Below are 13,942 nucleotides of genomic sequence, written 5' to 3'. Positions count from 1 at the left end.
TGTTTCCTCAAAAAAAAAAAAAAATCCAATTGCTTTCTTGCCTTAAGATGTAAATTCCACATTTTGGCTGCATTGGATTCCAAGTTTTCCGAGAAAAGGCTTAAATTTATTAGGTTAGTTCACAATGTTCCCTCAGAGAACTTTTACTTTGAGGCGTGGAGCCATATGTGGTTGGGTTGTTTTAAGATAAATAGTGAACGACAATCAGCATTACATTGTTTACAGAAACTCGGGCTGCGCCTGTCCCTTCGGTAATTGTCACTCGTGATTCAGTGATTCACAAGCTTGGTCCAGGGCGGTAGGGATGGAGCTGGGGTGTAAGGCCGCGCTGATGTTTCTGCAGTTCGGCTCAACGTTGATGGCGCCTCTGGGCCAGTGCAGAGTCAGACGGTGCCGTGGGGCCCTGAGCAGCCTCTGGGAAGCCTGCTTCCATTGGGGATTATTCCCCATCACCCTGCCAGGATCTGGCTTCTCCGCAGCATTAAAGAGTAGAAAGCGAGTAACAGGTTGGATCACAAACAAGCCTTTGCATGAGATGGAATCTCAGCAGTGCGGGAGCCTTGGTTTGGTTGTGTCACTGGCGATAGTCAACATTTTTTTATATTTACCTCTGAAGAGGGGAAACAAAACTGAGAGGGCCTCTTGAAATAAAAATCATGCTGTCTCAGTGTCTAACTTGGAACATGTTCACGGTTATATCTGTGCATTCGTAGATGTATCCATCCACCTACAGATATGTACACATATAACACACACGTGCAAACACACATACAGACACTGATGTGAATGTAAACGGCTGACAGCAGAAGGCGATTATCACAGTTCACTGCCGAACACTGATTCCCAGATGTTTGGATTTCATGAACTAGGGACATGGAATATAAAAAAGGAAGGGGGCCAGCACGAATTGCCAACTTCATGTTTTCTAAGGTCATTAAGAAATTGTTTTGGTGATAGACGCTAACTAGACTTACGGTGGTGGTCATTTCGCAGTATGTACAGCTATGGAATCGTTATGTTGTACACCTGTAACTGATATAATGTTATACGTCAATTATATCACTATAAAAAAATTCTTTTAGTTGTAAAATACACATAACATAAAATTTACCATCCCACCCATTTTTAATTGTACAGCTCAGTACGGTTAAGTACATTCATGTTGTGCATCCAAGATCATTTTGCGAGAAAAAGAGCAAGACAGAAGGGCACCCATTTACCATCCTAATCATTTCTTAGAAGAAAGAGCATTTAACACCAAAAGGGAAACAAGAAAGGAAGGCTGGCATCTTGATGAAGGAAATTCCTCCCACATCTGCGGTAGAATGGCACAGAGAAAAATAATCGTTCATGGAAAAATAATAGTGCAGAGGGAAATATATAGCAAAGAGCTCTGTGTAGCCATTACTCAGATTTTTAAAACGCTAACCTTTTGGTTTAGCAGTGTATACAAGTGTCGAATCATTACATTGTACACCTGAAACTAATATAATGTCTGTCAATTTTATCTCAATTAAAAAGTGCTGGGGCTTCCCTGGTGGCGCAGTGGTTGAGAGTCCGCCTGCCGATGCAGGGGACACGGGTTCGTGCCCCGGTCTGGGGAGATCCCACATGCCACAGAGCCAAAAAAAAAAAAAGTGCTAGCCTGTTGTCATCTTTGCTCAAGATCATCCTATTCGCCGTGCCTGTACCTGAGCTGTTTTTTACCAGGCCATGGCCAGAGGAGCTCAGCTTTGCCACGAAGTGCACAGTTTAGTAGCAGTGATACTTTTTCACAGCAAGACTTTGTTGACGAAGGAAGCTGTGTGTTGGTTTACATCCTGGCCCGAGTCTTACCGTCAGTGGTCCGAGGGCCAGTAGCAAGCAGTCCACGTCTGACAGCGGTCAGCAGCTCTGTTCTAGAGCTGGTTTTGTTGTTATAGAAGTGAAAGCTGACAGTTACAGTTGGAGCCCATGTATATTCATCCCACTATGATCCCATTCTCTTCTCTTTCTCCCCAAAGTTAACTGGACTTGCTTGTATGCTCCCAGTCCATCCTCCATCTGCCCGTTAGTGGCACGTAGTGCTTTGTGAAAATGGGATCCTACTGTTCTGGCCTCTGAAGCTTACATTGGTTTGTCTAACGTGGGTTTAGACACATATCTGGTTTTTTATTTTTTATTTTTTTTAATTTTTTTATTTTTTGCGGTACGCGGGCCTCTCACTGTTGCGGCCTCTCCCATTTGCGGAGCACAGGCTCCGGACGCACAGGCTCAGCGGCCATGGCTCACGGGCCCAGCCGCTCCGCGGCATGTGGGATCCTCCCGGACCGGGGCACGAACCCGTGTCCCCTGCATCGGCAGGCGGACTCTCAACCACTGCCCCACCAGGGAAGCCCTAGAGACGTATCTGTTTTGATACATGTCCATCTGCTCTAGATATCGCTCTGTGGGACTGTGCCACGTTCTAGTTACCTGTCCTCCTACAGTGGACTCAGGTTGTTTCTAGGTTCTTGCTAAATACAAGCAATACCACGGTGCACATTCACAGGAGCTTTTCCTGCAACACGAGAGGGAATTTATCCAGGTGAGCTTTCTGGGAAGGGAGTCCTGGGTCAAAGGGGAAGTGAAGCCTTCATTCACAAAATGGAATTAGCTTGTTAACCAAGCCGGTTGTTTACTACAGCTGTTCAGGCACCTGGGGTTGGGAGGTGGGGGAGATAATATCATAAGTCCACCATTAATAAACTTGGTTTTCTGGACCGAATTGAGAGCTGCTGATTGTTGATCTACCTAAAGGTTTAATTCAGAGTCTGAGAATAATAAAGCGATGATCTGGCAGGTTGGTTACAGTAACTTTCCTTTGCGTCTTCACGGGGCAGAGACCAGCGGGGAGCGTCTGGCCCTTCCCTGTTTCCCCCTTTCCACGTGAATGGGAAAATGTTTGCAGACTTGACCTGGGAGGCCCATGAACCTGGGTGTTGCCGTGTCTCAAGCTTTGTCACAGATGGTTTTTATGGTCCAAGAAAATCCCGTGGCCATGGCTTGGCCCGTCTCCTTGGATGAGTTTCTTGGCAGGTCTTTCTGGGGTGGCTGAACCGTTGTGCAGAGTGTCAGCGGATCTGTCTTTCCACTGTCCGGTCTGTGGTCTCTGAACAAGCTGGGGAGACACCCAGGGCAGAAGTGACCCCGGGTGGCCTGTGGGACGTGTGCCCTGTGGCAGTGTCCCCGTGTAGCCACCACGCAGCCCGCCGGGAGCACCCAGGGTTTGGGCTGTGGACGAGTCAGGCTTCAGTCTCAGGACAAACCGAGGGCCCAGATGATGTCTCATGTGTCTGATGTACTTTATCACAGCCTTCTCTCACCTTCAGCAAATGGTGGAGAAAACAGTGAGTGGGAAGACAAAGTGGTGAGAAAAAAGCTATAGAGACATCAAAGAAAAAAATAACAGACTAAAAGCCTTTTCATTTACAGTCTCTGCTCAGCCTGTCAAAGAAGGCTGTTAGTGGCCCCTCCCCAAAACCCCAAGACAGGCAGAGTGGTGGGGAAATCTGACGGACGTCATACGTCTGATGTGTCTGTATTAAGGATGCTGGTGTCTGACAGATAGACACTTGGTGTGGGATCTGGCATGTCGGAGCCACTGCGATGCCCCATGTTATCAGACAGAAAGCGTTTTTAGTGGTTGCTGCCTGTGAAGTAATTGGTGCTTTGGACATACAGGCACGAGTTTACATTTGTAAAATAATTCTCTTTCTTTTTCATAACCAGCTGTCGAAGCTTGAAAAGCAGCAGCAGAGGAAAGAAAAAACCAGAGCCAAAGGGCCTTCTGAATCAAGCAAGGAAAGAAGCGCTCCTCGCAAGGAAGACCGCAGCGCCAGCAGCGGGGCCGAGGGGGACGTGTCCTCGGAGCGGGAGCCGTAGGGGGCCGGGGCGCAGGTAGGGCTCCCCCCGGAGCTGCATCGGCGCCTCTCGTCGGGGTCACCAGTCGGGGTAGAGGACGGGGTGGCTTTGGAGGCAGAGCTTGTTTTATGGCGGTTCCTTGTGGCTTCCTGAGATCTGCTGCCTCCAGGGCAGAGAGAAGAGTTGAGACGCGCCTGCGTCAGGCAACGACTGCAGCTCCTGGCACTTCTAGAGTGTGGCAGATGGGAGCTCCTGCCTCTGCGCTCTCCTCTCAGCAGCTGCGGGAGGCCTCCCCTCACAGCCTGCGGCCTTCACGTCCCCCGCGCAGCGCTGCCTGTTCACTTTCCTTTCCCGAGAAGGGAGTGCCTCACGGTTCCCTGTAGCTTGGGTCCACCTCCCTGCCTGGAGGTCACAGGCCTCTGGAGCTTGTCCCAGCTGCCCGATGGCCCTCGGCTCAAGTTCATTCCCCGTGAACACATCACATGGCGGCGTTCACAGGAGCAGGGAGCAGCGAGGAGACAGTCCCGCCAGAGCACCGGGCAGTGCACCGGTGCCAGGACCGCGGGCCAGGTGGACAGGGACGTGACCGTGGCTCCAGGGAAGGGACATGGGGCTCTTTTGGGGAGCTTGTCTGAAGGCAGGGGTGGAGGAGGGGCCCGGGCCATACAGGGTCCGGTTTTGGAGAAATGTGGGTTTTGTCCTGGGATCATGGCGAACCTTTTGAAAGCTGTCAAGTGCGCAAGTGACACAGTCAGATCCCGAGTTTCGAAAGGTGACCCCAGCAGCCGTGGGGAGCAGGCTGGAGGCGACAGGCCAGTGACAGGCCAGTTGCAGAAACCAAAGGAGCCAGGCCGGGCGTGCAGTCTGGAGCCTTCGGGTTGTGGACTGTCATTCAAATCAAGTCAGCCTTGGGTTCGCCCTGGAGATGCCACATGGCGAGAGGGAACACTTGTGAGATGGCTTGTGCCTTCTGAAGGGACTGGGGACCAGGGAGTCTCCTGCGGAGTGTCCCCAGGATGTCCGCTGCCGGTGCTGGGAAGATTTGCCGAGCCCACGGCGGACCGGCCGGCAGACGTTAGTAGAGCAGACGGGTGGGGTGGAGATCTTGGAAAGGAGGGGTTGCTGAATCGTAGTTTTATGGGGGGCCATGTGGGATTGTCAGTCCTGTAAGGCCCTGTTGACTTTCCCCAGTCACCATATTCTGTCCAAGTGTAACTCCGGGGAGGTGAAAACCGTGCTCGCGGGTGTGGGCTCACGCGTGTCACACACTCAGGTGAGCAAGAAGCGGAGTCACAGGGGAGCCTTTCACACTCGGCCTCATTTGTCGCCCCACCTTGTTCTGGATCTTGACGCTGCGGCCTCAAGCCGTTGGTTTTTATTTGTGAACTGAAACAGTTGTTATAAGTTAGGGAGAGTCTTCTGAATGTGGAATTTGGTGTATAAATAATGTTAAATATTCATGAACACACAGTAACCTTTTTTTTTTTTTTTTTTGCGGTACGCGGGCCTCCCACCACTACAGCCTCCCCCGCCGCAGAGCGCAGGCTCAGCGGCCATGGCCCACGCTGCGCAGCCGCTCTGCGGCATGTGGGATCCCCCCAAACGGGGGCACGAACCCACGTCCCCTGCACCGGCAAGCAGACTCCCAACCACTGCGCCACCAGGGAAGCCCCACACGGTAACCTTTTATGTGGCATTTATGTTACATAAAACTTCCCCTCCAAGATGCTGAGGATTTGCTCATCACTGACATGGTCAGTTTTGTTGTCAGAAATACCGGCAGTGCTTCTGATTTACGGTCCATCCAGAAATCCGAAATCTGGGGGTGAAACGTGCCACATAAAGACAGTGCACAGGGCTGCTCTTTGGGTTAGTTTTCTAATTGTGCTAATTAATAAATGGGTCCAGCAGTGATTCAGAACCTCGTCAGGTGCTTATTTGCATCCTACCAATTTCTGTGTGACAGTGAGTAAGTTATGTAATTTCTGCTTCTTTGGTTTTTCTTCTGTGAACTTAGTGAGTGAAGCTCATCCCTTCAGCGAAGTGGGGAGATGCAGGCGGGTACGAGCCACCATGCCCAGCAGAGCACCCGGGTTTTAGCCACGCTCCCGGATTTGCAGACCTTAAAGGGGTTAGGCTAAGCGACAGCTGGTACTCCATGGATATATTGGGGGGTTTGCTGCTCGTGGACATTTGTTGCCCCTTCTGCTGGACTTTGTCATCCCAGTCGACCCCCAAAACCACCACTCAGTGTTCAGATGTCTGTAAGAGCTCAGTTACATGGTGACAGAAGGTAACCTTGGCACTGGCCCTGTTCCACTGAAAAACAGCAGCCCCCCCGCCCCCAGTGAGGGGAGCTGCAGCTTTCATTTGCTGCAGGTTTCATTTACTTTTCTTTAAAAACGGAAAGAGCCCTGGGGAGCCTCACAGGCCCGAAGGGGAGCAGCTTTGAGTTTCCGAGGCATGAGGGAGAAAAAAGAGGCGAGAGAAAATGGAATGAGAACCTGCATGATCTTGGGTGTATGTTCCTTTGAAAATGAGCTCAAACCTACTTGGTTCGGAGGACCTCCCCAGGGTGCCGCCATCTCTCTGTCACATTGCAGACATTTCTTATTTTACCAAATGGACGTGAAACTGCTAAAATTAACTTCTCTTTTGTCCTCTGTCTCATTCCTTCGGGCTCCTCCTCTTGCTGGGAGGATTCATGGTTTCCTCTGAGGCTGCAGCTCAGTTTTCCCCCCTTTGTGTCCCACAGCTAAAGGAACGAGGGCTACTTCTCATGAAAAGAGTGTGGTTTCTGACCGTGATCACAGGCTGCAGTATCCACTCGTTTGAGTATTGACTTAACTGCCGTCATGAGTGTGTGCACGAGAGGGGCGCATTTCGAGCCAGCACCCCGTGTTTCTGTCCTCAGATGTCAGCCCTCGAAACCAAGCAAGGAAAAAGTTTGGGAAGCTGCTGTCTGTTTGCTTTTCCAACTTGACCTTTGTCTGTATAGTGAGACTTGTCCTGGCCAAGCACGTTTCTTCCTGATGAGCTAGAGCAGGTGTGTGTGTGTGTGCGCGTGTGTGTGTGCGCGCGTGTGTGTGTGCGTGCGCGCGCGCTCTGTAAAAGGCTATTCCATCACTTTTCACTGTTTTTTTCCCTGTAGAAGGTGGGATCTTTTATTCCCAGAGCTTCACTTTGCTTCCCTGTGTCAACATTCATACCACTTTTCAAGTCCCTGTGCATTTCATGGTATAAAAATACACTATGCCTCTGAGGTAGTGTTTTTAACAACCTTTTCTCAGTGGCTGCCCTAGAGTTTGCAGTATACATTTTGTTTTCTTCTTTCATAGGCATAAGCTAATACTAAAATCCCCAAAACACTTACGGTGTTACTTCATGATATTGAAGGAACATACAATAAGATTTTCAAAGAACACATTGACAAAATAGTATTTAATCCAAATTCACTGTTATATGGGCCTATGCTTTTTTTTTTTTTTTTTTTTGCTGTATGCAGACCTCTCATTGTTGTGGCCTCTCCTGTTGCGGAGCACAGGCTCTGGACGCGCAGGCTCAGCGGCCATGGCTCACGGGCCCAGCCGCTCCGCGGCATGTGTGATCCTCCTGGACCAGGGCACGAACCCGTGTCCCCTGCATCAGCAGGCAGACTCTCAACCACTGCGCCACCAGGGAAGCCCGGGCCTAAGCTTTTTAAAATCCATGATGTTTATATTTACTAAGATCTGGAATATTTGAAGAATAATGTGAGGATAATGGGAAATTTTTACAGAATTCTAGGATGCCCAATAATGCCTGGATAGCATATGCAATTAGTGGAAAACAATAATCTATCTTATGTGACATATCAATCAAAGAGAAATGATACCTTCCATTGTGAGGTTAATGAGTTATTCACAATTATGTCATTTATAGGATATAACAGAGTTTGTGGTATACACTTTTAACAAATCTGAGCCCACCTGCAAACAGCCTGGCCTCCTCACCTGTGCAGGTGCCTCATGGCAGCATCTCCCAGTCCCTCCCTTATGTTCCTCGTGACCTGTGTCACTCACGCCACTTTCATGTGTTCCACAACCCAATGCATTGTTACTGTTATCATTTCATAAGTAGTTTTTTAGATGAACTAAGAATAAGAAAAAGAACAGATCTTATTTTACCTTAATTTCATCTCTGATGCTGTCCCTTTCGTTATGTCAGTCCAAGTTTCAGAGCTGTATTGTGTTCCTTCTGCCTGAAGAACTTTGAGCATTTCTTGCAGATCAAAGAGAGTCTTTGTTTCTCCTTCACTTTTGAGGGATAGTTTTGCTGGTATAGAATTCTGGTTTGGTGGTTTCTTTGGTTGAACACCTTAAATATTTTATTCCACTCTCCCCTTGGTGGCATAGTTTCTTCTGAGATGTCCTCTGTAATCCGCAGCCATGTGCCCCCTCCTCCCACTCCGCCTTCAGCTTCTTTCAAGATTTTCTCTTTGCTTTTTTGCAATTTGCACAGGATTTGCCTAGGTGTGGTTGCTGGTTGGTGTTCTCTGCTTCATGGATCTGTGATTCAGTGTCTCCTGTCATTAAGTTTGGGCTGTTCTTGGCCTTTGTTACTTCTCTGTTCTCTCTGCCTTCTCCTTCTGGTGTGTGTATGTTACCCCTTTTGCAACTGCCCCACAGTTCTTGGATGGTCTGTTCCTTTTTCCGTTCCTTCCTCTTTGCAGTTCGGTTTGGGAAGTTTGTAGGGACCTGTCTTCAGGCCCATGATTCCTCCCTTGGCTGATGAGCCTGTCGAAAGCACTCTGCATTTCCTTTTGATTCTTTCTGGAGCTTCCATGTCTCCACTTACATAACCCATCTGTTCTCGCACGTTGTCTACTTTTCCCAGTAGAGCCCTTAACATATTAATCATAGTTATTCTTCCTTGTCTGACAATTCCAGCGTCTGTGTTAAACATCTAAGTCTCATTCTGATGATTGCTTTGGGTTTTCTGAGCTTCTGGAATCTATAAATGTATGTCTTTCAATACATTTGGGGAATTTTAAGCAGTATTTCTTCCAACGTTATTTTTTGCCCGTTTTCCCTCGTCTTACTGGGAGGAGATGACTGTTCCCAAACCGAAAGTGTTGTTCTGGCCTTTGTTATACAGGGTGTTGTTCTGCCTGCTCGCTGGTACGGAGCAGGCCTATTATGTCACTCTACTGGCAGGGAGGTTGGATTTACTTCATGCCCAGGCTTGCTCCTCAGTTGCCTTATTTATGAGAAATAAACTGGCAAGAATCTGGCCATAATAATTGATTCTGTTTATTGCTCAAGTGCAGAGCTAAGCTTGTTGATAACCTAGAGTGTGCTAATAAAGTAGGCACTACCTGTATGTGGATATTTAAATGTAAATTAATTAAAATTAAATAAAGTTTAATTTCCTCAGTCACAGTAGCCACATTTCAAGTGCCCAGTAGCCACATGTGGCTGGTGGCTGCTGTGTGGCACAGAGCTGGCACAGGACAGTCAGTCACTGCAGAAAGTTTGCTTGGGCGGCACCAGCCTAGAGGGATCAAAGTAAAGTTTGAGACTGTCATCTGAACCACTGTAAGTTCGGTAAGACGGACATGGTTAAATATATACAAATATACGTTACAAATTCTACATGGGGTAGAATTTAATCCAAAAAACAAAAACTAACTGCTGTCAGAGTTTGTTCCTTCGACAATCAGGCGACATCAGTTGGCTTTTTGTTTTTTCCTGCTTGCTTTATTAGTTCACACCAAGCTTTCCTTTTGCAGTTAAAAATGGCATCACTGTCCCCATGTTCTCACCGCCAAGTTAGGACCCACATGCAGCACTCACGCGCCAGGGGAGTGTCTGCTCTGACAGTTCAGTGGAGGCTTCACTGGGGCTCCTAACTTGCTACAAGGGCTGTGTGAGTCCTTCATTGATAACATCGAATTCCCAGCAACTCATGTTTTTCCATGGAACAGCCTGCCTTTTTTGTGTAAACGAGCTCATATTAGATTCCCAGCTATGACTGGCAGTAAATAAATAAATAAAACTTGGGTTGGGTTCTTTTGACTGTGGTTTGGAGAGCCAGTCTGTGGTGTGTGCGTATCCTGACTAGCACTCACGTCTTCTGGTTGCTCGAATGGCCTGAAGCCAGAAACAGATCAGCTGGGAGTCAGCATCTTTGAGAGACTCCGTGTTTAAACAAGCTGTTGAGGGATCCCTTGCTCCTGATCCTGGTCTATTCCCTGCTGCCTCCAACAGTTGAATGCAGCGAAAGAGAACCACCCCAGCAGCTTCTTTCATAAGGCCATGAAATGGTGGTGCCAGGCTATTAGACACTTCTTAATGCATTTATAACATTTTCTCTAAGCAGGTGATTCTATGTCTCTCTAATTTTACAAAGTTAGAGACATACTGTCTGCATAAAGGTACTTGCTTTTGTCATAGAACATACTATCATGGACATCTTCTCGATCGTTCATTCTTTTGTAGTAAACCTTACCATCTCCATCTGCATGGCAAACATTTGAAGCATAAGTTTACTACCGCAGTTCATTAAAGCATGTAGAGTATTTAACTGGTGCAAATGTAAAAGAATAATGTATTCAAGCAGGATCCCAAAGCTCATTTTAAGTTCAAAAGCAAAGGTTTTAATCTGTGCCAAGAAGATAGAGTTCCCCAAAGGTGGAATGTGGGAACTCATTTCAGGATTGCGGTTACTAGTATTGCAGGTGAGGAAAGAGGTATTAAAAGGCCCCAGGTTCTTAAGTTTGGGTTAACATCTTGATTAAAATATAGGAGCAAGTGGGTTGCTTTTCTTGACTTTAAAACGGGAGTATTAAGGTCTCCAGGAATTAGGTTGTGTATTCCCCTTGTGGTTTTTTAGATATCTCCTAGGAAGTAGTGTTGTACTTTGGCAGCCAGGGTTCAGAGCACGAGGGTAGGCCTGGGGGAAATTTTGATCCCTTGTGTGGGTCCAGATAGACCTGAAGAACATGGACAAGCTGCAGTTCCAACCAGCCTTTCCTGTGTGGGCTTGTGAGCCTCAGTGTCAAGCTGGGCTCAAGAATGGAAGGCTGGTCATTCCATGGAGGCGTCTGCTCATAACGTGACCCTTTCTTGAGAACGTGACCTGTGTTGAGTACATCTGGAAGCATGTTCACAGATGTGGCATCACCGCGTGCAAATGACTGTAATCTTTTGAGTTTACTGGAGTTCATCCAGTTAGAGTTTAGGTCTGAGGGAATAGAAACTGCTGTGTGAAGTTTGGGATTTAGTTAAACTTGGATGACAAACGCCTGCCACACAAATCTTGGCACAACCAGCTGGCTTTTGTTGTGGGTTCAGAATTGCAAAAGGAAACACAGGACGTTTGGACATTTTATACCGAAGAACCTGCCCTCCTTTGAGCAGTATTAAAGATATTCCAAGAACAAGCATTTAGTTTGTACACTGTCCCTATGCTTTCTTTAGGCTCCCCACCCCTCTGCCTCCCTCATTGTTAAAAGGATGTGGAAATGAGACTTTTGTATTTTTTCAAGGGATTTGTCCATCTTATCCATGTCTAATTTGCGGGCATAAAGTTGTGATATACCCTTTTTATTCTTCTAATGTGTGTAAAATCTGTATTGACATTGTCTCTTTGATTCCTGATATTCCTAACTTGTTTTTTCTCTTTTTTCTTGGTAAGTCTGACAAGAAGTGTATCAATTTTATTGACCTTTTCATTTATTTTCTCTTTTGTTTTTCTGTTTGAAACTTCATTCCTTCCTGCTCTTGTTATTCCCCTCCTCCTGCTTGTTTTGGGTTTACTTTGCTTTTATTCTTTTAATTCCTTAAGGTGGAAACTCAGATTATTGACTTAAAAGCTTTCTTATTTTCTAATGTACGCACTTAAAGCTATGAATTTTCCTCTAAGCACTGCTATAGGCAAATGTCACAAATTTTGATTGTTGTATTTCAATTTTCACTCACCTTAAAATATTTTCTAATTTGCCATGTGACTTCTTTTTGATGCAAAGTCCATTTAGAAGTGTGTTGTTTAATTCCCAGATATTTGGTTGGTGGCTTTTTGAGCTCTAAGGGTGAAATTCTAATAAATTGGCATCTCTTTGGTGAGAAGGTATTTGGATTTATACGTGATAAAACGGCAGATTTTTCACAGGAAAGTGAAACACTGTCATTCTCTTGTCGTTGTAAGAACTGAAAGGATATCTCCAGCTATTTTGTTATGCTTGGTCATGTATTTTAATGTGAATTGAAGGCAAATTTTGGGACTCTTCTGAGTAATGTGTCTTATCTTTGTTCTTTTTAGTGCATTATCACTGGGCAGAACTGGATCCTGAAAAATTCATGAAAGATGCTAGGCACCTACTACTTTAAGGATTTGGAACTGAATCCTAAAAAGGAAGATGGAAATAAGAAACTGGGAACCTGAATAGCCCTGCAAAAACAAAAACAAAACAAAATGAACCCACCAAAGTAGCGTTACCGTTTTCTGTTGCTGCTGTGATTTAGTAGAGGAGGGGGTGCTGCCAGTGTGGGGAAGGCACCCCATGCACAGGGCAGGCAAAGAATACACCCAAGCGTCCCCCTCAGAATGGCTGTGTTGGTCCCTCTGATGTCTCAGCTTGCTCTCGGAACAGGCTGGCCCAACATCACTTGTCATCGAGTCCCCCTTTCACACTGTGGTGTATTTCCGCGTGTCCATGGTGGGTCCCAAATGCATTCCTGCTGTCTGTGTTTTTCCCATCACTGGCTAAGCCAGGGCTCCTGTTAGGGTGTAAAGAGAATAGTCATCAGTGATAATGTATTATGTGAGACCTTTGCATCTTGTCAATTTTATCTGTTTTTTCTAAACAGAAATAAACTCCAAAGCTCAACAGACTACTTTATTCTTAAACAAATCCTGCTAATCCTGCTATGTTTCTTTTTAAGGATTTTGTCTGTAGAGATACAATGTGTCTGACCCTTCTCTGTATGTATGTACTTCTTTTCAAATAATTCTTATGCAAGAGGCCTTCCCTGAGTGGTACACACAGGCCCCTGGTTCTATGGTGAGAGCCTGTCTGTGGTGATGTATAGCTGATGCCCTTTTCCTTGGACACAAGACAGCAGGAACGGGGAGTGTATGTGGGAAGGGAATTCTGTTTCAGAAAGGCCAGATAACTGATGCCACGTGCGTGCGGCTCAACTTCTGGTTTATCTGCCTTTGGGACGTGGGGGAGAGGCTTCACCATGTCGGACCACACAGCTGCCCTTTGTCCAGGAGCCGCATGGTTGTCCGTGTATCCAAGTCCCCACAGTAACATGAAGAAAGAACCACATTCTAGCAAAGAGTTTCTCAGTTAGTTTTGATCTAGTGGTACAACGATAGTGATCATTTTTAGACTTTATGGGATGTCAATAGTAATATATCTATTGCCATACATAATATACATTTATATAACATATCTATAATATACTAATGCTTATATTGTTATCCTCTCTTGAAGTACTTCTTGTCTAACTATAGAAGAGACGTCCTTATTTGGCATTTTGGTAATGCTGAAACTTTTTTTAAAGCCTACAGCACGGGCTATTCCCAGGCAATCTCCCATGTAAGTACTAACCATGCCCGACCCTGCTTAGCTTCTGAGACCAGACGAGGTGGGGCGTGTTCAGGGTGGCAATGCTGACACTTGATCTGTGACATTGTAATAACGTCTGAGTCCCTCTACTCTGACCCAGTTGTCTGCTTCAGATAAGAACATAGCTAGAAAATATGAGGGGAAAAAAGCTTTAATCACATCTCCAGTGTATATTCAAGTACTTGGAACATAGAGCTGGACAGGGGTTTGCCAAATTGCCTTATTCTGACCTGATGCAGATGGTCCAGTAGAATCCTCGATGGCGTAAACCTCTCGGTGTGAAATCGCGCCGTCCCGGGTGCAGAGCCTGGTCAGCCCCCCCAGCCCACAGGCACTCCGGTCCGGGGAGCTCTCCCATTTCCGTGGTCTGTGTTGGCTTTTACAGAGTGAATTCAGATTCACGCTAAAGTTAACTTGAATCTCCAGTGTTGTAAACTCTGCCGT

At 46.6% G+C, this 13,942-nt stretch overlaps 1 protein-coding gene across 1 annotated transcript in view; it reads left to right on the top strand.

Annotated features, from left to right (window-relative positions):
* The window catches only part of DTD1 (D-aminoacyl-tRNA deacylase 1), a 108,652-nt gene extending 95,281 nt beyond the window's left edge, over nt 1–13,371 (top strand). Inside the window, exons 5-6 of the mRNA XM_079944038.1 lie at nt 3,751–3,918; nt 12,184–13,371. Of these exons, the coding sequence (XP_079800164.1) occupies nt 3,751–3,903 (153 nt within the window). The 3' untranslated portion in view covers nt 3,904–3,918; nt 12,184–13,371. The remainder of the gene's footprint in view (nt 1–3,750; nt 3,919–12,183) is intronic.
* The last annotated feature ends 571 nt before the right edge of the window (nt 13,372–13,942 follow it).

Source organism: Stenella coeruleoalba, assembly GCF_951394435.1.
Source record: "Stenella coeruleoalba genome assembly, chromosome: 15".
In the NCBI taxonomy this organism is placed as follows: Eukaryota; Metazoa; Chordata; class Mammalia; order Artiodactyla; family Delphinidae; genus Stenella; species Stenella coeruleoalba.
The sequence above is the reverse complement of the archived record's forward strand: the minus strand, read 5'-3'. Positions and strand labels throughout refer to the sequence as shown.